Source organism: Acipenser ruthenus, chromosome 5 (assembly GCF_902713425.1).
Source record: "Acipenser ruthenus chromosome 5, fAciRut3.2 maternal haplotype, whole genome shotgun sequence".
NCBI lineage: Eukaryota > Metazoa > Chordata > Actinopteri > Acipenseriformes > Acipenseridae > Acipenser > Acipenser ruthenus.
In genome coordinates, this window is record NC_081193.1 from 85,989,580 (window position 1) to 86,013,897 (window position 24,318).

The following is a 24,318-nucleotide window of genomic DNA, read 5'->3' on the forward strand; positions in this document are numbered from 1 at the left end:
CTTGGAACAGCTTTGTCGCAGTGATTCGGGGCTTCCTGGGTAATCACAAGGCCGAAAACTATGTGGAGCTGGTTGAGACTCTGGTGAAGAACTACGGCACAATGGGCTGTAGGATGTCCCTCAAAGTCCATATCCTTGATGCTCATCTTGATAAATTCAAGGAGAACATGGGAGCGTACTCGGAGGAGCAAGGCGAGCGCTTCCACCAGGATATACTGGACTTTGAACGCCGCTACCAAGGACAGTATAACGAGAAGATGATGGGAGACTACATTTGGGGGCTGATTCGTGAAAGTGATTTACAGTATAATCGTAAATCTCGAAAAACTACTCGCTTCTAAATCTTTTGTAGTCATTTTTGTATTATTTTAGTATAAATACATGTTCATTTGGATTCATATGTTGTTTTTTTCTGACTTTATGTGAACGAAAAGACACAAATTCGCCCGTTTTCTCATTGGAAATAGGTAAATTTCAAAATATCACTGCCCTGGTCACAAAAGCAAAGTTTGTGGGGAATAATAGCCATTTTCTATACTTTTGAGGCATAAGCAATTAGGAAATAACACTTACTACCCAGGAACAAAAATTGTGTTACATAATTAAACAAATGCATGTAAATCACAGATAAAATCACATCCGGCAGGTACAGGAGTCAGTCAACAGTGAGTCAAGCTGGCCATTAAAAACACCCTCAGAAACAAAGCCAGGCAGTTTTAGCTTACGTTGTAATTCATTCCAGTCATGAGCCAATTCATCTCAGTATGCTGCATGCCCAGCAGCAGTGGACACTGGGAACATCCAAATTAATAAAAGCGATAGATCGCAAATTATAAAAAGAGACGGAGATCTTTAATACATTTCTCAGATAAAATGGCGATTTCGCAATCAGTGTTTTATATATTAGTCCATACAAATGAATCAGTCTTCTTGTGTGAAGTGAAGGCCAATTGACAAGAGTGTAAAGATCACAGTGATGAGAGCGGTAGGGAGCACCAGTGACAAATCTTATGGCAGAATGATATAAAGCATCCAGCTTCATAAGAACAGCTTTAGAGGCTGTTTTATAAAAAACAACACTGTAGTCAAAAATAGGAAATGCAGACATCTGGACCAGCGAGTGCTTAGCTGAGCGTGTAAAGCATGACTTGTTGTGGTAGAGGAAACCAAGTCTCGAACAAACTTTAGATTGTAATTTATCAATATGACTTTTAAAAGTTAAGGCACAATCCAGCCAAATACCCAGGTATATAAACCTCTACTTGCTCCAGTTCAACCTTACTAAAAGTACTCATTTTGCAGACAGGATTAAGAACACAGTTAGTGCATTTCTTGCTAAATAACATAAATTTAGTTTTGTCAACATTAAGTACCTAACACAAATTAGTACCATCGACGGTTCGAACCTGCCTTCGGTAATGTGTTCCGAACCTCCGTAGGTCAAAATGTACCCTTTGTTGCAGCCCTAGTTTGTCAGTTAGTTTATTATTATAGTTTTATTAATATACACTTGCCTATGCTTTTCTTTTATTCTGTTCATTTCATATGTTGATGCACATGCATCATGACAAGTAATACATGTGATTTCATATTGTGTCTGGTGGTCAACTCCGTCTTGGAGAGCACTTCGCTTGCTTCTCGAGGAGTTACTGAATTACAGATGGTACATTGAAATTTCGTTCTGTTTGATATTTTATTTAAAAACACTGAAACTCAAAAAACAATTATTGTAAGGTGACATTGGTTTTATGTTGAGAAATATTTTTAAGAAAAATAAAAAACTGAAATATCTTGCTTGCATAAGTATTCAACCCCCACACATTAATATTTGGTAGAGCCACCTTTCGCTGCAATAACAGCTTTAAGTCTTTTGGGGTAAGTATGTACCAGCTTTGCACACAGTGTCGGAGTGATTTTGGCCCAGTCTTGGCAGATTTGCTCCAGGTTGTTCAGGTTGGTTGGACGACGCGCGTGGACCGCAATTTTCAAATAGTGCCACGGATTCTCAATGGGATTGAGATCAGGACTTTGACTGGGCCACTGTAGAACATTCACCTTTTTGTTCTTGAGCCACTCCAATGTTGCTTTGGCATTGTGCTTGGGATCATTGTCCTAGTTTTTTTATTATTTTCTCCCCAATTTGAAATGCCCAATTATTTTTAGGCTCAGCTCACCGCTACCACCCCTGCGCTGACTCGGGAGGGGCGAAGACGAACACATGCTGTCCTCCGACGCGTGTGCCATCAGCCGCCCGCTTCTTTACACTCTGCAGACTCACCGTGCAGCCGCCTCAGAGCTACAGTGTCGGAGGACAACGCAGCTCTGGGCAGCTTACAGGCAAGCCCGCAGGCACCCGGCCAGACTACAGGGGTTGCTGGTGCGCGATGAGCCGCAGACACCCTGGCCGACCTAACCCTCCCTCCCCCCGGACGACGCTCGGCCAATTGAGCACCGCCCCCTGGGAGCTCCCATCCACGGTCGGCTGTGGAATAGCCTGGACTCGAACCGGCGACGTCCAGGCTATAGAGCGCATCCTGCACTCTAGCGAGTGCTTTTACTGGATGCGCCACTCGGGAGCCCCTTCTTCCTTCAATTTTAACAAGATGCCCAGTCCCTGCTGATGAGAAGCATCCCCACAACATCATGCTGCCACCACCATACTTCACTGTAGGGATGGTGTGTCTTGAGGCATGGGCAGTGTTAGGTTTGCACCACACATAGTGCTTTGAGTTTTGGCCAAAAAGCTCTATCTTGGTCTCATCTGAACACAAAACCTTTTCCCACATCGCAGCTGGGTCACTCTCATGCTTTCTGGCAAACTCCAGACGTGCTTTCAGATGGTACTTTTTGAGTAACGGCTTCTTTCTTGCCACCCTCCCATACAGGCCAGTGTTATGCAGAGCTCTTGATATGGTTGACTGGTGCACCATTACTCCACTCCCAGCCACCGAACTCTAGCTCCTTCAAAGTGATTGTTGGCCTCTCTGTGTCTTCTCTCACAAGTCTCCTTGTTTGAGCGCTGAGTTTTGAGGGACGGCCTTTTCTTGGCAGTGCCTGGGTGGTGTGATGCAGCTTCCACTTCCTGATTATTGATCCAACTGTGCTCCCTCTCTAACTCCCTCTCTATAATGCACATATAGTGAAGCAACAATGTAACTTTCCGTGAATTAACCTTGCATAAAGCACCATGTAATCAACGCTATATTTTTTACAAAAAAGAAAAAAAAAAACATTCCCACTCTTGGATCATTTTAATTAACAATTTTTAAACTATAAATAGCCTGGCTAAACGGCGGTCGGGAGTTCAGTTCGAAGCGACAGACAAACAAACCAAGTGTGAGAAGGAGAGGGGAAGAGGGAATGGGCTCGCCCCAGGTTCGGCTGCCAGAGTCGGGCTGAAGCATCTTGTCTCCTGTAGAAAGCTGGAGCTCCTCTCGCAGCAAAAAAGTAAATACATTAAGAAAGAACCACGTAATAGGCCTAATATTTATTTAGTTATAAAACGAATGTTGAATAAGATGTCTGTTATAAAGTGCCAGCATAGCTTTTCTTCAGTTCAGATAATGTATCAAAAGGGAGAGACAAAAACGGAAGTTGGACTGAGAAGTTGTTTACAGTTTGAAGAACACCGGTACTGTATTTACTGTAGAAATATTGCATGACTCACTAGTATAGGGAATAGGGGGACATGCTGTAGGAGCTATAATCAAGAGCCTTATAGAGGGAGCACTGGGTGTATAGATAGATAGGACAAAAAAATGGAAACACCTGGGTAAATGAGGGACACCAAGTATATTGAAAGCAAGGGCTTCCACACAGGTGTGGCTTTTGTGTTAATTAAGCAAATAACATCCCAGCATGCTTAGGGTCATGTATAAAAATGCTGGACAGGCCTGGTTGCCTATAATTATGGCTAGCATGGCTGAAAGAGGAGCTTCGGTGACCAAGACAGCTCAACTTGCTGATGTTTCACAAGCAACAGTGTCGAAGGTGATGTCGGCATGGAACTCCGATGGTAAACCTGATTCAAGCACCCTCCTGGTGCAGTAGTTTTAATTCAAAGCCTCCTTGTGTGTTTTTTAATTAAGCATTTCTGTAATAGGAGAATGTTTGATATCCCAGGCTGCTGCTTTGACTGCTCATGCAGACTTCATGTTTTTAGTGCTATGGAAATTCAGTGGGTAATCAAACACTTTTAGAGTACATTGACATCAGATTGAGGTTGTGTGACCTTTTTAGCATTCCGCATGATTGAGACAGCAGGCAGAGTTATTTTCTACATATTTGGTACACATCTGGATTCTAAGATTCTCTGTTAAGTTCCATTACAGGTGTTGTCCATCAAAAATGAACTGTTTCATCAAATTTGATGTAAAGCTGTTTTAAATGTTTTATTTTTACAATGTAAGGCAAAAAGCTTACAAATCTAACAAAGCCTGCTCAAAACCTGTTATAGGTCTACTTTTAATATTGTTCTGTTTTTTTTTTTATTTTGCAAGATTGCGTTCGATCTTGAATTCAGGTAGCATATTTCTTTTTAAAGTAACAAATACTTAATTTATTTGGTGGTACTGTGGCGTGTGACTAACAGAACTGTAAAATCATTGAACCTTGATCACATGTGGTCTTTGTCCTTTTTCACTTCCTCCAAGCCATTTTTTTTTAGTTTGTAGTTAAAGGTGTCAAGATAGTGAAACACATTTTGAATAATTTAGTGTTACAAAGTAATGAGCAGTGTGCTATAAATGTTAACCTGCATAATGCTTCTGTCTTGAACCCAAGATGTATAGGTCATGTGCTGCCTTTATTTTGCTGAAGTCTGTGGGTGTGTTATTAGGGCAGCGTAGGTTCCTGCTCAGTAGGCTGAAACGGGATGACTGATATCACTGAGTTAACCTGGTGTGTTTTTCTAACCTTTGCAAAAAGTCTGTTTTTAATGCAGAGTGTGTTATCCTTGGCTTTATTACTACTGCCCATATGTCTCGGGGGGGGGGGGGGGGGCAGCTTTAACCCTCCAGCTCTAACCCTCCAGCTCTTGTATAAATGGATCAGCAGCACTGTCGTGTGTGTGTGTGCGCGCATGTTCAGACATTAAGTTCCTCCTTTGGCACAGATGATCCTGATCTTTCCAGCTGCCCCTAGCAATGCAAAGTGTACCTGCTATGAGCAAAACTGCTGCCTTTAAACTAGGGCTGCAACGAAGGGTACATTTTGACCTTCGAAGCTTCAGAACACATTACCGAAGGAATGTTTGAACCTTAGATGGTACTAATTTGCATAATTTTGTCACCATAGCTACTACTTTTATATTTGATTGAAAATCCTATTTTAGAGAAGCCATATAAATGGAATAAAACAATCACGTGTAGTTTAGAAATACGTTATAGAGAACAAAAATACACGTTGCTTATGTACATGTAATTGATGTTGCTTGCGATACTGTATACAGTAAGCCTGCATTGCAGCAGCACCAACTGCAGCGAACTTAGGCAAAACAAAGCCGGGGGGAGGGGGCGGGCGGGGGGCCGGACGGTGCTCAGTTTTCAAAATTAAAATGAGTGTTAGCGTATATTTAGTATGTTTCAAACATACTCTACCATAGCACTTCTCTTACACTGTCGTGTAAGGTGTTTAGTACATATTTGACTGAAGCATTACAACCACTATAGGTACCCCCCAGTGCATTGGATACTATACCCTGCTCCGTACACAGCAGCTGTGCCATGTAGAGTTGCTACGTATAACGATTTGGCAGTGGATTTCGATACAACAGCTTTTGTTTATGTAATATACATTATACAAATCAAAAGATTGAATTTTGCATGAGTGACATTTTAATGTGTGATTTTATAGTATTCACACATTGACAAACGGTTTCTGTTAACAGAGAAAAAACAAACACACAGTGCATGAATGAGCCTGACGAACCTGGCTAGCGAGCGAACGCAGCCCTACCTTAAACACTGCAAAACGGACAGTAGATTCCTGTAAGAGGAAATTGTGTTATTGTAGCAGTGCCATTAAATAACAGCCTCTTACCAATAGTTTCCTGTTGTATAATTTAGGGGTGCTAGATTTAATAAGTTTAATTTTAATAAACGTTAAAACTTTAAAAAAAGATATAGTTTAAATGATAAAATAAACATTTTGAAAAGACGCTGTAAGGGGGGTAGTATGCATCCCCCTCTGTGCGGTCTCAACGGCATGAGAAAACTGGAAGTCGGCCTTCTTGGGAAGTGCGTTGGCTGCAATGGCTCTGAGCATTTTAAAATATAGTTTTCTATAAATTACCACATATGTCTATAAGTAGGTCTTTTACATCAGCTTTCTACTCTCCTTAAATGCAATTGATACCTGTTAATCCATTCGTGTATCTCAATCACAACTGAGAAACGTGTTAATAGTAAAATTGGTGAACCCACTAAATGAGCTTTTAAATCGTAAATCTTATTTTTTCATTTAAATGCCGAAGCGACTCCTCTTTTTATTAATTTAAATAGTTACTCGTCATAACGATTGTAAGAGTGTGTCCAGCAAAGCGCTTTACTTTAATAAAAAAAAACTGAGTAGTCGTTATTTGCAGTCAGCCGCTTCTTAATATTTGATCTGCACATTTTTGACAAAGTTTAAACGATTAAGCAAAATGAAAAACGTTTGACACTTTACTAACGTTTAACTTTATTAAACTCTAAAAGATTTACACCCCTAGTGTAATTTGTATTTATTTAGGCTATACTTTGATTACCTGTCACTATTTCAGACTATGAAGTGTTTTCAGGTGCAGCTTGTGTTGCATGAGGTTAAACTAGCTAACCTTTTCTCTAATTTTGGAAGTTTTAACATGCATACTTTTACTATCCAACACAGAGGTACAGTATGTTTATCCATGTGTGTGTCGTCTAAAGTAAGTGTAGACTGGGTCTAGTAAGCAAGCAGACAAAATAATGAACGTGTTTTCCTCTGCAGTATATTAGAATGGCTTGGTGCGACTACAAAAAAGAATAGTGTTAATAAGTTTAAAGAGTAAGTAGCAGGGTTTCCGAAAAATCTGGCATTGCACGTCCCCACATGCACTTATAGTGTAAGGATTATTGCCCACATTGTCAAACGGGTAACACAGCAATAACAATGTGGTACGGAACAGAAAAGCCAGAGCACTAGTTGTGTGTTGTGTGTTGTGTGCATGTGTTTTTTTTTTTTGTTTTTTTTTTTTGGTTTAATTGCTCTTCCTGCAGTGATTTTAGAGGACAGATCTCAAACCTTTAGTGCACTAGAGCGGACATTTTTTTTCTTTTCCCTGTGTGGTTTTTTTTTTCTCTTTATCCCCTTTTCTTTTCCATAACTGTTGCATTTCAGGCAAATTTAACTGTTCCTTTTTTTTTTTTTTTTTTAATGATGAAATTCTTATTTTTCTAATTCAGCAATAGAGACAGCTCTGGATTTAAGGGTGATTAATTACCAGTAACAAAACTACAGCCATGATACAGTGCAGTTTATCACTCTGACATGGTTTGTTGGCAGGGAGCTTATTTGGCAGAATTGGTCTCTCAGCACGGTGGCTGTGGTGTGTTGTTACTGATTTACACTGAGGTTTTACATGCGTGCCTGTCAGCGTGGCACGGTATTTAGAGCTGTGTTTTTAGAAAGTGGTGTCACTCCTCTTCAAAAGCCACACACATTCCTCCCATTTTTTTTTTTTTGGAAGCACACAATTATTGACCGACTGAATTCTTTGGTGCTTTAATAAAGCAAGCTTGGTAATCCTTTTCGTTGTGTGTACTGTAGGTTGGCAAATCTACAGTACTTCTTGTTCCCGATGCAGTTGTAGGTGAAAAAATAAATAAATATGAAAATAGTGCTCTGTTGTGTCCCTCCTTTCACTACTTGTCCTGGAAATGTGCAACTCCTTTTTTTATTTTGTTTTATTTTATTTATTTTTATTTATTTATTTACAGTAGATCTGAATTTAAACTTCAAATAAATAACAATGTTATTAAATTAGTTGTGGTATTTTGCCAGTAAATGACATGCTAAACTCATTTTGTAATACTTGGTTAAGCTGCTCCACAGTATTCAGTGCAATAATGGTGGTTAAAGTGAGCCATGTCTCGCTGACACACTAGATGTGTTTGTAGTGGTTACAGTTGATTCAGTAGCCTATTGCTGCCAAAGCAACAGAGTTGCTGGAGCTGAAGTTGTGGGTTGCCTGGTTTACTGCTTGACTCCTTGTTGAAGTATTGAAGCATGAGTTATTTCTGCTGTAAAGGTACATACTAAAATGTAAGTTGATTTTTGTTGCTTTTTTGTGTTTAACAATGAAAGTTTCTTTTGTGTTACAGCTGGGTGTAATTGAGACATGATGGGATGCCATTTCTCAACTGTTTCAAACACAACTCTTGTGGAATCACAGTCCCACAGAACTCTTAATTGGGAGTAATGGTACAAAGGTTTTAATGGAAAAAAGATTTTTAAAACATGTGTCTACCAGACTAAAATGTATTTTTTTATTTAGATGTGAAGTGAATTAGTTACATTCTTACCTCTGACTTAGAAATATAACCATTTGGGCTGTTGCCAATTTTGTAAAGGAAGATGATTTTTAACAATGTTGGTTTTTTCCATTTTATAGCCATTGCTTCTTATTATTGGACCGTAAAAAGTGCAGGATAATGATATAGTAGATCTGAGGTCTACAGGTTTGTGTGTGTGTGTATATATATATATATATATATATATATATATATATATATATATATATATATATATATATACACATACACAGTTCTGTGCAAAAGTTTTAGGCAGGTGTGAAAAAATGCTGTAAAGTAAGAATGCTTTCAAAAATAGACATGTTAATAGATTATATTTATCAATTAACTAAATGCAAAGTGGGTGAACAGAAGAAAAATCTAAATCAAATCCATATTTGGTGTGACCACCCTTTGAAAACAGCATCAATTCTTCTAGGTACACTTGCACAAAGTCAGGGGTTTTGTAGGTATATAGTCAGGTGTATGATTAAACAATTATACCAAACAGGTGCTAATGATCATCAATTCAATATGTAGGTTGAAACACAATCATTAACTGAAACAGAAACAGCTGTGTAGGAGGAATAAAACTGGGTGAGGAACAGCCAAACTCAGCTAACAAGGTGAGGCTGCTGAAGACAGTTTGCTGTCAAAAGTCATACATCATGGCAAGACTGAGCACAGCAACAAGACACAAGGTAGTTATACTGCATCAGCAAGGTCTCTCCCAGGCAGAAATTTCAAGGCAGACAGGGGTTTCCAGATGTGCTGTCCAAGCTCTTTTGAAGAAGCACAAAGAAACGGGCAACGTTGAGGACCGTAGACGCAGTGGTCGGCCAAGGAAACTTACTGCAGCAGATGAAAGACACATCATGCTTACTTCCCTTCGCAATCGGAAGATGTCCAGCAGTGCCATCAGCTCAGAATTGGCAGAAAACAGTGGAACCCTGGTACACCCATCTACTGTCCGGAGAAGTCTGGTCAGAAGTGGCCTTCATGGAAGACTTGCGGCCAAAAAGCCATACCTCCGACGTGGAAACAAGGCCAAGCGACTCAACTGTGCACGAAAACACAGGAACTGGGGTGCAGAAAAATGTCAGCAGGTGCTCTGGACTGATGAGTCAAAATTTGAAATATTTGGCTGTAGCAGAAGGCAGTTTGTTTGCCGAAGGGCTGGAGAGCGGTACACGAATGAGTGTCTGCAGGCAACAGTGAAGCATGGTGGAGGTTCCTTGCAAGTTTGGGGCTGCATTTCTGCAAATGGAGTTGGGGATTTGGTCAGAATTAATGGTCTCCTCAATGCTGAGAAGTACAGGCAGATACTTATCCATCATGCAATACCATCAGGGAGGCATCTGATTGGCCCCAAATTTATTCTGCAGCATGACAACGACCCCAAACATACAGCGAAAGTCATTAAGAACTATCTTCAGCGTAAAGAAGAACAAGGAGTCCTGGAAGTGATGGTATGGCCCCCACAGAGCCCTGATTACATGATGAGAGAGAAGCAACTGAGGCTGCCTAAATCCACAGAAGAACTGTGGTTAGTTCTCCAAGATGTTTGGGCCAACCTACCTGCCGAGTTCCTTCAAAAACTGTGTGCAAGTGAACCTAGAAGAATTGATGCTGTTTTGAAGGCAAAGGGTGGTCACACCAAATATTGATTTGATGTAGATTTTTCTTCTGTTCACTCACTTTGCATTTTGTTAATTGATAAATATAAACTATTAACATGTCTATTTTTGAAAGCATTCTTACTTTACAGCATTTTTTCACACCTGCCTAAAACTTTTGCACAGTACTATATATATATATATATATATATATATATATATATATATATATATATATAATATATTTTTAAATAGGCTGGTGTATATTTTAAGATTTAAATGCCTAGCCTAAATCGCTGACTGAGTAAGATCATTGTTGCTTGTAAATGTATAGTTTTGTAATGAGAGCATTTATAGCTAAGTTTTAATATAAAAACCTGAATCTGCCATCAGATGTTTCTTCAGTTTTGGGGAATCTTGTAGTTTACAATGAAGTTCTTGCTTTCAGCCATTGTCTGATGCACGTTTTTAATCTGAAGGATGGTGGTTCAATAAATGATGTGGGTTGTTCAATGCATTAGGGTGCAAAGCCTCTGAAAGGGACATCATATTGCATCTGCTTGTGAACTCCGTCTTCGAACACTGCGCTTACTTCCCGAGGGGGGTTCTCTTAGCCGGAGACTACTGTACTACAGTGTAAAAAGCAGTTGCAAGCAGTAGTAATGCAGATAAACGCAAATGAGAAATACGATCTTATAAGTCTAAATAATTAATAATTTTAGGCCCATTTATAATCTACCCTTTTTAGCTAAACTACTTGAACGTGCTGTCAGTGGGCAATTAAATTGTTGTCTTACTGCTAACAAGCTTTATCAACCTCTTCAATCCGGTTTTCGACATCTTCACAGTACTAAGACTGCTCTTGTTAAGGTCCCCAATGATCTTTTAATGGCTGCAGACTCAGGTGCTGTATCAATTTTAATTCTACTGGATCTTAGTGCTGCATTTGATACTGTAAATCATGTGATCCTAGACAGATTAGAGTGTTTTATTTGGTCTCTGGCACTGCTCTTAAATGGTTTAGCTCATATCTAACAGGACGTCAACAATTCATATCCCTGGGCGGGTTTAGTTCTGAAGTCGGGTCAGTTACATCTGGTGTCCCTCAAGGCTCTATTTTGGGCCCCCTTTTATTTAGCATGTATATGTTACCTCTAGGCCACATTTTAAGATCTCATGGTTTGAACTATCATTTTCATGCTGATGATACCTAAATCTATATTCATTCTAAACCCAACATTGCTGCTGCTGCCTCTGCTCTTACTGCATCTATCTCGGATATAAAAAACTGGATGTCACGTAATTTTTTACATCTAAACTGTGACAAAACTGAGGTAATGCTGCTAGGCACTTCTTGTCAGCTAGGTAAAACTAATGCCTTAAATCTGTCTGTCAATGGTACCATGCTTGAGTTTACTTCTAAATTGAAAAATCTGGGTGTGATGTTTGATCCAGGGTTAACTTTTGAACTGTTAAGATTTATTTTTTCCACCATAGCTAGGCTGTGACCTATGCTTTTGCAATCTGCGGCTGAAAAACTAGACCATGTGTTTGTGTTTTCCAGGATTGACTACTGCAATGCCCTGTTTGCTGGTGTCTCAAATTGCATCCTTGCCAGACTTCAATATGTCCAGAACTCTGCAGCCAGAATTCTGTCCAGGTCTTCCACCAGAAGATCATATTACTCCTGTTTTAAAGGCCTTGCATTGACTGCCTGTTAGGTTCCGAGTCGATTTTAAAATTCTACTGCTTACCTATAAGGCTCTTCATGGGCTGGCCCCACTTTATTTAACTGATCTTTTATCTTTTTATACTCCTACCCGCAACCTCCGCTCGCATGATCTTAGATTGTTGAGTGTCCCTCGTGTTTGCCTACGTACTATGGGCGACAGGGCATTTAGTTGCTATGCCCCAAAATTGTGGAACTCCCTTCCTATAGAGAAGGCTACTTTCTGCTACTTTGAGTGTTTTTAAATCGACTCTTAAAACTTACTTTTTTAGAAAGGCTTTCTTATGATTGTGTATTTCTGTTTGGCCTCTGTGTTTTTATGACTTGTTGTATTTTCTTTTTGTTAAGCGCTCTTGAGGCGAATGCTTTTAAGGGCGCTATATAAAATAGTTTTATTATTATTATTATTATTATTATTATTATTATTATTATTATTATTAATTCGGAATGGGAGATGAAGTACCTGTGGCTTGTTTATCGAGACTGCAAGATGTACTGTAGTGTGTGTGTGTGAAAAAGCTGCTGGGCAAAAAAATGCATATACAGGCAGATGTACAGATTTAAGAATCGTCGCTTAACAGACACAGCGATGCTGTTAATGGAATGCAGAAAAAGATGAAGGCAACAAACACTGCTTAGAATCCTGTCTTGTCATGGGAACGGTCTACTATTAGTATATACTAGTATAAAGAAAAGTGTGTCTGTATTCATATGTATATCTGTACACAGACAGAGATTAAACTATTATTAGTTTAACCATTCATAAAAATTTGCCAAAATGCACATCACTGGACTTTATTAGCCTTTGTGTTAACAACTGATCGTTTAGTATCTGATGGTTTCAAGAACGCATGAACAGAAAAGCTAGCGCAACCTCTTATTTGAAGTTTTTATTTTTTCCACAAATTGAGGGTGGGAAATTTGAGTGGCTTTATTTGAAGGAATACGGTAATCCTAGTCCTGTTCAGCTAGGAATTGTGACGTCTTGGTTGGGAGGGGAGTGTAAAGCAGTGCAGAAGTAGTTCAATATTGAAAATGCTTTGTCATGGGTACAGATCTTGAGTAACCTATATTCTCTAGTTATAACAATGGCATGAAGAATCGGCTCCACAGACCTTCCTGATGTACTGTATGGTGATGCAAATTTGTTTATTTAATCGTGAAGAGCAACAAATTATACTAATGAGTGCCTGTGGCATTCTTGCGTGTTGTTCCCGCACTGAAGCAGGCAGACAGGCAGGTGAGAGCCGGAATGAGGCACGGAGACACAGAAGTGCAGTGAAACATGTCAGCACGGTGATCAGTATTTATCAACACATAAAACAAAAAAACAAACAATGTCACGTGACGCTATCAGCAATGGTAGTGCACAGAGGACAGTACAAGACTATAAAAACACTAAAAATAAAACACAATACAGCAAAGTATAAATCAAAGGTGCCGTGAAAACGGCAGGCCTTGCAGCAGCCCCGATCAGCAGCCCTGACGCTCTGCTGAGACGCGCCCACCTGCCTGCTGCTGCTGCTCCACGCAGACAGGTAATCGTCCTCGGCGGAGCGCCACAGCAGTTAAACAATTCATTAAATCAATCTATTTACAACAATTAACCCAAAAATATACAATAAAACGACATATTTCCCTTGTGCAGGGCTTCTGCCCTGCCACAGTGCCCTTTACACAAAGTTACACGCTCAGTGCCATCGGTCAGTACTATAAACAAACTTACCATTTTACTTTAAACATTACAAATACTTCTGTGTAATAATAAAAACCAAAAAAACAGTATTCATATTAGTTGATCTCCGAGTTAGTCTTTTTTTTGTTATCGTTTTTAGGCATCTAAACAGCTTTTTCAATAGTAACAAGGCACTGGATACTGAAGTAAACTGCAGCTACGTTTCAGCATGAATGTGGCAGTGCGCCTTGTTTAAACTTGACCTCTGTACACCGGACCCAGTTTTATTAAACAAGTATGTTAACGTAAATTTAAAGCAAACTTCCATGTGTTGATCATTATCTATGATAAGTGTATCGATTTGGTTATGAAACAAACAAAAAAAGCCTCAAGTGTAAAACTAAATTTTTTTTGACAACATAGAAAATCTGTTTTTCCACAGCAAATGGATCCCTGGTCATAACATATTCTATATTTAGCAGGTGATTTTTAGGTTTAAGTAAAAGCCTTTTACATGCTTTGGGGGTTTTAATTGAGAATTTCAGGTTTGGCAAATTATCACAAAGTACAATGTAAGATGTTATGAGTACTACGTAGTGATTTATATGTGATGTGGTGTTTATCATATGATTTCAAGACAAATTGGAGGAATGCTTATTCATTAAACAACTGAGCATGCTGCTCTGAACCACCCTAGTAGCCTGTTTATTCTTTTAGCTAATGATTTCCTACTCGCTGGTTACAATTGCAACTTCTCAGATCTTATTACTGGTTGTCCATTTAGCTGGGGGCTTGCAACCTATCTGCACTCTGATTTTAAAATGCAACTTTGTAGTGCTAGCATGTGAAGTCTATGATATTTTACTGCATGGAAACCAATGAAGCAAAAAAATATGGGTAGGGAGGGGGGGTATTTGTTACTGTCTTTGGTGTTTAATGGTAGAAAATTGCCTGCTGCAGTACTTGGTTTAATTAGGAACTGAATGAATTTTCCAACACAACCCGTTCCTTCTTCCAGATATTTCCGCTGTACATTCTAATTCACAATAAATGACCCTGCTGTATACCTTTCCTTTTAAAAATTGGTCTGTACCATATGAATTCATGGACCCCCTCCTGTGTGGTAGTGAACCTGATTTGATTCTCATCTGGCCATAAGAAACTGTTGTCATAACTGACTTAATTTGGTAGACTGGACATTTATGGCATTTGTTGGCTTCCTGTATTTATTTTTCTTCCACGGTGACAATGTTACAATGGAGGGGGCATTTAGTACTTTTACAGTATCTAACTCTGTAACTAGGAATGGACAATGGCAATGTATATGTGTTGGTGGCGGTGTTTAATAAGCTTTTTTGTCTTCACAGATGAGGAAGTTCCAGCAGATATGGTTGCAGAAGAATCCGGTCCTGGTGCACAGAATAGTCCTTACCAACTCCGCAGAAAGTCTCTCTTACCAAAACGATCGGCTTGCCCCACAAAGAACAGCATGGAGGTACAAACAATATGCAGCACATAGAGCATGCATCCTGCTCTAGTTGTGGATTTTTATATCGGTTTGCCTAATTTGCGCTCATGTGTTCTAGTATAATTATTAAATATCAGATAAGGGTAATATTGATCTGTGTAAAAAAAATAACAAAAAACTGGTTTGTCTAACTCTTCACACATTTTCAATGACTTGATACAGTATTTCATATTTATAGTTGGTTTGTTTTGCATTTATTCTAAATTTGACAAACCGTATATCATTTCAGTGGTTTACAATGTATCAATACTAGAAATGATGTAAAGAATGAATCTTGGAAGATCTTCATTAAACATTATGTTGTCGGATACGTGTAATGTGTTTTTTATACATCCATGTATCTCGTTTTAAATGTTGTGCTGTGGTTATTTCACTCCTGAGGTCAGCTGTAAACAAGCCACTACCCCCTTCACGGGGCTCGTTGGCTATTCAGGGAATAATTACAGTATCCTGGAGGTGGCATTGTTGGAAATGTTTAACTGCAATTGACTCTGTCTTTTTGTTTTATTCTAGGGTGCTTCCACGTCTACTACAGAAAACTTTGGCCATCGAGCCAAACGTGCTAGAGTATCCGGAAAGTCACAAGACCTCCCAGGTTTGCTCAGTGATTTGAAGTGCATGTATAATATATTGTTTGTGTGTGAATGTGGGTGGGGGCACATTGGCACTATACATGCTGTCTTATTATTCTGAATTATTGTGCAAATAATTTATTGACAGACTGACTGAGCAATCTCTCACTAACACTACTCTAGCCTCCATCACTAGCAGAAAAGGTTGTCTACTTGGCTTAGATTTTTGCTTTTTTCATTTGAATGTTTTAGAAGCTGTGGAGAAAAACTCATTGGCATAGTATTGAAGTCAGTTTGCTTTCTTTTTCTGTTAGTGTGTTCAAAATCCCACTCATGAACAAGATAGAATAGCAGTCACATTTCTTCTTTTGTAGCTGCACCAGCAGAGCAGTATCTACAAGAGAAGCTACCAGATGAGGTGGTTTTGAAAATATTCTCCTACCTGCTGGAACAGGATCTTTGTCGAGCAGCATGTGTGTGTAAACGCTTCAGTGAGTTAGCTAATGATCCTATTTTGTGGTAAGTGAGCAGCTATCTGTTATTACATTGGCTCTGGGTTTATGCAATGTCAGATTTGCAAACCAAAAATGCATATCTGAAATTGTGAAAACTTCTTTTTTTTTTTTTTTTTTTTTTTTTTTTGAAACAGGAAAAGGTTATACATGGAAGTGTTTGAATATACACGTCCAATGATGCACCCAGAACCCGGTAAATTTCATCAGATTAACCCTGAGGAATATGAACAGCCAAACCCCTGGAAAGATAGCTTTCAACAATTGGTATGTCAGTCTTGGTTTCACTTATTACTTTTGTGTAACTTTCTGGTGAAAAATAAATGTTTTAATGTCAGTGGGAAAATAACTGTCCCACTTTAAACAAAATAAATACATAGCATAGACATTCTGGTAACTGTGCTGGGAGTTTTGAAGACACACAAGAAACCTTTTTTTATTACAACAGAAACATATTTTTAACTTTACTACAGCAGTAACATATCTTTTAACCCTGCAACTCATCACATTACTGTAGTGTGTGTGTGTGTGTGTGTGTGTGTGTGTGTGTGTGTGTTTTTGTTTGTTTTCCACTCTAAATGGTTATTTTTTAGCACATTATAGCCGATATGTTGCAGTTTTATTTTTCTATATTTCAAAGGTTTTAAACAATGTTGTCTTTACTGCTTTCAGTATAAAGGTGCACATGTAAAGCCAGGGTTTGCAGAACACTTTTACAGTAACCCTGCCAGATATAAAGGAAGAGAAAATATGCTTGTAAGTGTGTGTTTTTTTTAATTGTTTGTATTTATTTATTCATGTATTTATGATTGATGCAAAGTAAATTTTAAAGGTTAAGCTTCATTGCACTTAGTTTATTTCCCCTAAACAGCTTTATCTATCTAGGGAGATTACAAAATTAAATCCTAAATAAAAATAAATCAGTAATGTTTTAAAGTAAATCAAATGCTTATTCTTGGAGGCACTGAGACGGCTGATGAGCAGCTACAACATGTCAGCCCCCAATGTATATTCCTAAACCAGCAGCCTTGTTTGTCATCGGACTGTGATTCGTCTGCCAGACAACTGATTTGGCTCTAGTTAGAAATAATGTGCCTTAGTAAAATAAAATATTTGACATCTTCCCCCTCATTTTACTGCCTCCTCCTCCTCTTCCTCATGACTGTGGCTTGTTTTTCCCTTCAGTATTATGATACCATTGAAGATGCATTAGGAGGTGTCCAGGAAGCTCATTTTGATGGACTGATATTTGTTCACTCGGGTATCTACACTGATGAATGGATTTACATTGAATCGCCAATCACAATGATCGGTGCAGGTACAGTTTCATTTCTATTAATTGAGTCTTCTATTGTTTATTCCCATGCAGGCATAGCCTGTGCAGTGGTGGAGAGTTTATTTTGTACAGACTGAACATGTTGGGCTTGAAGATTCAGTGGCCCATATGGCTTAAAAATGATCAGATGGCTTCAAGGATAGCGGAAGGTGGAGTTTAAACAAACTGGAGGTCCTGGAAGCAGGGCCTGAGCTCTGACGTAGAAAATTGGCATGTCATGAATACATTTAAAACTATTTTATTAGAGGATTTGGGCTACTTTTTTAAATCCTGTAGGTAACATTTTTAATGCGTGGCACTTTAAAAAGTTCAGTTCTCCTTTTATTTTGCTTCTGGTACAGTAAGTGAAGTTAACCCTTTGCAGTCCATTTATTAATTGCGCGTCAGGCACGCCAGGTCTAATTAATTTTCACACGCTCAGTTAATTTTATACGCGCTGTTTAAAAGTATTTTTTTTCAGTCAAACGGGTTTAAATGGCCCTGCATATCAACAAAGCACTCACTAGGCATCTCCAGCCCCGCCCCACCCCTTCGTTTGCTATAGCGTTCACCTATGTAAGAAATAAATAATAATAATAATAATAATAGTAGTACATACCGATCGATCATCTTCCGGATCACTCGTTTTATCACCAAACTCCTCAATAATGCGATCAAAGTCATTATTTTATTACTATAACATCTGAAAAAAGCTCTGCAAATGTCCATGATAGTCTCTGTGTGCTGACGCACTCAGCCAGCTTGTTTACTATGAACGCCCCGTTATCTGATACCTGATACCATGTATGACTATTCATGAGATACGGCTTTTGTTTTTTCTTTTTTTTTTTTTCGACTTGTCTCGGCTCCTGTCCCTCCCACTCGGCAATTGAATGGTTTTCTCTGCTTTTTCCGGAGAAAAAACGACTAAACACCCGTTTATTGCGTTGCTGTAATGATGTCGGACCCAGTCCGACAAAGGACCTGTGAGGAATAATTGCAATGTCGGACCCAGTCCGACAATGGACCGGAAAGGGTTAAGTTGCTCTCAGATATTAGTCAAAGATGATCAGCTATGGAGTAAAAAAAAAAAACATTTTTAAACCTAAGGGTACATTTGTGCAACACTAGATGAATTAAATTAATTTTACACACTCCTTTTTAAATACATTCACATTGATAAATGCCTTTCATTTTATGTGCATTTCATTCTTGTTTTTATTTTTATTGTAGCACCTGGAAAAGTAGCAGACAAAGTTATTATTGAAAACACTAGAGATTCCACATTTGTCTTTATGGAGGGATCTGAGGATGCTTATGTTGGTTACATGACAATTAGGGTAAGTGGCTTCCATTGTATTGTGGATCAACATTGTTAACTTTTTTTATTTATTTATTTATATATATATATATATATATATATATATATATATATATATAATATATATATAATATATAGAGAGAGAGAGATTATTAGTCAAAATGTTTGTCTTGAGAGTAAGACATTTTAACTTAGATTCACTATTTTTAATTGCAACAGTTCAACCCTGATGACAAATCAGCCCAGCATCACAATGCACACCACTGCCTGGAGATCACAGTAAACTGCAGCCCAATAATAGATCACTGTATCATCCGCAGCACATGCACAGGTCAGTGACCCCTTCAGCATGCTGGGTTTGAAATGTTCAACTTAGCCCTTATTGCACCTCTGCTTCCCATTTATAGAATGTAAGAATTGCATAAGATGCACAAATGCCATAAAAAAAATGTAATATGTCATGTGCTTTTTTCTTTTTTTGCATTTTCTTTTTGTCTCCCCCTACAAGTGAAACTTTCTTATGTTCTTGCAGTGGGCTCAGCAGTTTGTGTTAGTGGCCAAGGAGCTTGTCCTACCATCAAACACTGTATCATCAGTGACTGTGAAAATGTTGGATTGTACATAACGGATCATGCACAGGTATGCTCAAGGTTAAGGAGTTCACTATCTCTATTTTATTTTCATTAAATTATATATATATATATATATATATATATATATATATATATATATATATATATATATATATATATATATATATATATATATATATATATATATATATATATATATATAATATATATATATATATATATAATATTTATTTATTTATTTATTTTCTTTGTTCAGTTATTTCAAGTATTTAAACATTTTTTTAATTGACTGGCCAGCTGTTTGGAAGGTAATTAAATCCAACTCAAACCACTAAAAATAAGTTACGGGTACAGGTGAAACCACCGTTTCGAAGGAGAGGGGATAAATAAAAAATATTGCTTTCAGGTGGATTAACTGCTTTGTCTCATCAGGGCATATATGAAGATAATGAAATCTCCAATAACGCTTTAGCTGGAATTTGGGTAAAAAACCACGGCAATCCCATCATCCGAAGGAATCACATTCACCACGGGCGAGATGTTGGTGTTTTTACGTTCGATCATGGCATGGTAAGTAGAACAGAACGCTTGGGTTCAAGACTTTTATCTGTAAGTGGTTTTCCACTGTAAGTGTTGGCTTTAGAGCAGCACTTATGTTAACTTTAACCCTTTGCGGTCCATTGTCGGACCTGGTCCGACATTGCAATTATTCCTATCAGGTCCATTGTCGGACTCTGTCCGACATCATTATAGAAACGCAAAAAACGGGTTTTAGTCGTTTTTTCTCTGGAAAAAGTCGAGAAAACCATTCAGTGGCCGAGTGGGAACGACAGGAGCCGAGACAAGTCGAAAAAAAAAAAAATAAAAAAATAAAAGGCGTATCTCATGAATAGTCATACATGGCCCTGGTATCAGATAACGGGGCGGTCATAAGTAAACAAGCTGGCTGACTGCAAGTCAGCGCACAGAGAACACGGACATTTGCAGAGCTTTTTTGAGATGTTATAGTAATAAAATAATGACTTTGATCGCATTATTGAGGAGTTTGGTGATAAAACGAGTGATCAGGAGATGATTGATCGGTATGTACTATTATTGTTATTATTATTATTATTATTATTATTATTATTATTATTATTATTTATTTCTTACATAGGTGAAAGCTATAGCGAACGAAAGGGTAGGGCGGGGCTGGAGATGCCTAGTGAGTGCTTTGTTGATATGCAGGGCCATTTAAACCCGTTTGACTGTGAAAAAAAATACTTTTAAACAGCGCGTCTAAAATTAACTGCGTGTGTGAAAATAAATTAGATCTGGCGTGCCTGACGCGCATTTACTAAATGGACCGCAAAGGGTTAAAGCTCAACTTGGAGCCCCATTTACATAGTGACTCTAACCGTTTGACAATGTGTAGAGTGACCACCACACTCAGTCAATTTAGAACGTTCTATCTGCTGTTGTGTCATGTGATGATTCTGTATGTTAATGTTGTCTTTTTTTAAAATTGTTATCTATTACTACAGTGTAGCAGTATGATCTCATAGATGTGGTGGCCCTGTAGCTATTAAAATGTTGCTTAATATCAAAGTACACATTCTGCATACTTCTTGAATCCTTTTGATCCACATGAAACAAATCTTTTACATCTAAAGAGTGATAGAAGATCAAGAGACTATACTACCTCTACTTATTTGTTCATTAAAAGATTTAACCCTTTGCAGTCCATTTATTAAGTGCGTGTCAGGTACAATTTATTTTCACACGCGCAGTTAATTTTAGACGCGCTGTTTAAAAGTATTTTTTTCCACAGTCAAACGGGTTTAAAAGGCCATGCATAACAACAAAGCACTAACTAGGCATCTCCAGCCCCGCCCCACCCTTTCGTTCGCTATAAGCTTTCACCTATGTAAGAAATAAATAATAATAATAATAATAATAATAGTCGTACATACCGATCAATCATCTCCTGATCACTCGTTTTATCACCAAACTCCTCAATAATGCGATCCAAGTCATTATTTTATTACTATAACATCTGAAAAAAGCTCTGCAAATGTCCATGGTCTCTGTGCGCTGACGCACTATCAGCCAGCTTGTTTACTTATGACCGCCCCGTTATCTGATACCAGGGCCATGTATGACTATTCATGAGATACGCCTTTTTATTTATTTATTTTTTTTCGGCTTGTCTCGCTCCCACTCGGCCATTGCATGGTTTTCTTTTTTTTTTAAAACCCGTTTTTTGCGTTTCTATAATGACGTCGGACAGGGTCCGACAATGGACCTGATAGGAATAATTGCAATGTCGGACCAGGTCCGACAATGGACCGCAAAGGGTTAAGTATCTTAGTTTAGTTTTTTTAAACTAAGTGTTTTATTTTAATGAAAAAACAAAGTTGTGCTACAGATATTTCTGCACAAGTTGGATTCTTGGGTAATCGAAAATGAAATGCTAAGTTTTGATACTAATGCGAAATTGATTTCTCTCTTTTAGGGTTACTTCGAAAGCTGCAACATACACAGAAACCGAATTGCTGGTTTCGAGGTGAAAGCCTACGCAAACCCTACTGTAGTCAGGTGTGAAATTCACCATGGGCAGACTGGAGGGATCTATGTCCATGAAAAAGGAAGAGGCCAGTTCATAGAGAACAAAATCTATGCAAACAACTTTGCAGGTGTATGGATAACTTCCAACAGCGATCCCACAATTAGGTATCTTTGCCTGCCTAGATTTGATTTATTTCTTCCTTTTTCCTTTGTTTGATTTGAAACATAGCCCATGTTAAAGATGACATATGTTTATGTATAAAACAAAAGTAATGGGAATGAAGACAGTGCTTTTATCAACCACATTGTGAGAAAACTTTCAAGACGGGATGGGGTGGGGTCTGTGGAGAATTGGAAAGAAACATGCAAGGGAAACAATGCAGTATGTATTAAACTAGTCAAGAACATTCACAACACAGTTTTATCCTTCATTTCTGGAATGAACTATTTCATTTATAAAACTTTATATATATAATATGCATAATATGCATATTCTGCAGTCTGTGTGTCCTTAAAATGCATCATGTTTGTAGTTACTTCTTGTTGTTGTTCCAGGGGCAATGCCATTTTTAATGGCAATCAAGGTGGAGTTTACATATTTGGAGATGGAAGAGGCCTTATAGAAGGAAATGACATTTATGGCAATGCGTTAGCAGGCATACAAATCAGAACAAACAGTTGCCCTATTGTTCGACACAACAAAATTCATGATGGGCAGCATGGAGGCATTTATGTGGTAGGTCCACCTTCAATACTTGTATTACAGTTTTTATACTGTGTTAATATATTCTGTATTCAATCATCTTTATACTTGCCTGTTTTGTGCATGCAGAAGGTACAGAAATTCTGTTTATCCATAGCAGCGATAAACTCGTATGCATTTATTTAATATATACTCTATTGATTCACATGAAAAGGAAATATATCCCTTCTAAATGATGGACTAAATGAAATTAGCCAACAAACGGATGTTTCATTCTGCAGTGTTACTTAATCAGTTAAGAGCACTGACATTAGGGAAGAAATAAAGCATTGCAGTTCAGTGTAATAGTCTATTCAATTTATTGAAATGTTTGCCTTTTTGAATTCTCCATTTCGTTATTTGTTTTCACAGCACGAAAAGGGACAAGGTGTAATTGAAGAGAATGAGGTGTACAGTAATACTCTGGCAGGTGTATGGGTTACAACGGGGAGCACGCCAGTGTTACGGAGAAACAGAATACACAGTGGAAAACAGGTATACAACCTTAGATGTCATCTTGGTTATAAAACGCGTGTTGTCTTCGTGTCTAAAACAATGACACTTGCATTTTAATTTTAATAGGTGGGAGTTTACTTCTATGATAATGGACATGGAGTGCTGGAAGATAATGATATCTACAACCACATGTACTCAGGGGTCCAAATCAGGTAGATATCAGTCCTTTTCAGTGACACTGTGTGTGTGACTACTCGTGCCTGCCGCCATTCTTGCCAAAGCCTTGGTCTCAGTGCTTTGTTAGAATAAATAAATCAAATTATTATTAGTATTAGTATTATTATTAGTACTAGTAGGATTTATTATTATTATTATTATTATTATTATTATTATTTCTTAGCAGATGCCCTTATCTAGAGCAACTTACAGTTGTCACAAAGTATCCCATTAAAAAATATCACATTGTAAAATATTACATTACAGATTATCACATTACAGATAAAAGCAGTTATAAAGTACAATACAATCAGTAGCAAAAAAAGATCAAATTCAAATAACAATGAAGAACCTGACTTGGCAAAAAAAAAAAAACATTCCTTTTGAAAGGGTTTTTGAGTTATAAAGATATTTTGGTCACTCAACAAACGATTTACAGCTGGAACAAAGTTCCAGCTCTAAATATAACATAGTATTACTTGTACTTATTATTTTGAAATGTGTGTGTTTCGTTTTTCATGTTTATAGAACTGGAAGCAACCCCAAGATCAGACGGAATAAAATCTGGGGAGGGCAGAATGGTGGAATTCTAGTTTACAACTCTGGTGGGTACATTTTCTTCTGGCGATAGCACAGTTCACGTTACTTTCTCAGGGGAGTTGCGTGCTTGAAAAGCATGCAGGTATTTATAGATGTTTAAAATAGCTGTGTTAATTTTAGATTGATTTATTTTTATATACAGGTTTAGGATTTATAGAAGATAATGAGATCTTTGACAATGCAATGGCAGGGGTTTGGATTAAAACCGACAGTAATCCCACTCTCAGAAGAAACAAAATTCATGATGGGAGAGATGGAGGCATCTGTATATTTAATGGAGGCAGAGGTAAATATGTACTCGAGTGTCTTCTATATTTAAGACTTTCAACAGGATTATGTAACTTTTTAAAACCCTGCATATATTTATT

At 38.0% G+C, this 24,318-nt stretch overlaps 1 protein-coding gene across 2 annotated transcripts in view; it reads left to right on the top strand.

Annotated features, from left to right (window-relative positions):
• The window catches only part of LOC117403423 (F-box only protein 11), a 45,661-nt gene that overhangs the window by 16,165 nt on the left and 5,178 nt on the right, over positions 1–24,318 (top strand). For both annotated transcript variants that reach the window (XR_009328757.1, XM_034005563.3), the window contains exons 2-17: positions 14,916–15,043; positions 15,590–15,671; positions 16,023–16,167; positions 16,298–16,427; positions 16,833–16,916; positions 17,346–17,478; positions 18,709–18,815; positions 19,016–19,127; positions 19,329–19,435; positions 19,822–19,959; positions 21,884–22,101; positions 22,492–22,672; positions 23,051–23,173; positions 23,261–23,346; positions 23,879–23,955; positions 24,093–24,236. Coding sequence is in view for 1 of the 2 variants with exons in the window: in XM_034005563.3 (XP_033861454.1) it covers positions 14,916–15,043; positions 15,590–15,671; positions 16,023–16,167; positions 16,298–16,427; positions 16,833–16,916; positions 17,346–17,478; positions 18,709–18,815; positions 19,016–19,127; positions 19,329–19,435; positions 19,822–19,959; positions 21,884–22,101; positions 22,492–22,672; positions 23,051–23,173; positions 23,261–23,346; positions 23,879–23,955; positions 24,093–24,236 (1,995 nt within the window). In the remaining variant the exon portion in view is untranslated. The remainder of the gene's footprint in view (positions 1–14,915; positions 15,044–15,589; positions 15,672–16,022; positions 16,168–16,297; positions 16,428–16,832; positions 16,917–17,345; positions 17,479–18,708; positions 18,816–19,015; positions 19,128–19,328; positions 19,436–19,821; positions 19,960–21,883; positions 22,102–22,491; positions 22,673–23,050; positions 23,174–23,260; positions 23,347–23,878; positions 23,956–24,092; positions 24,237–24,318) is intronic.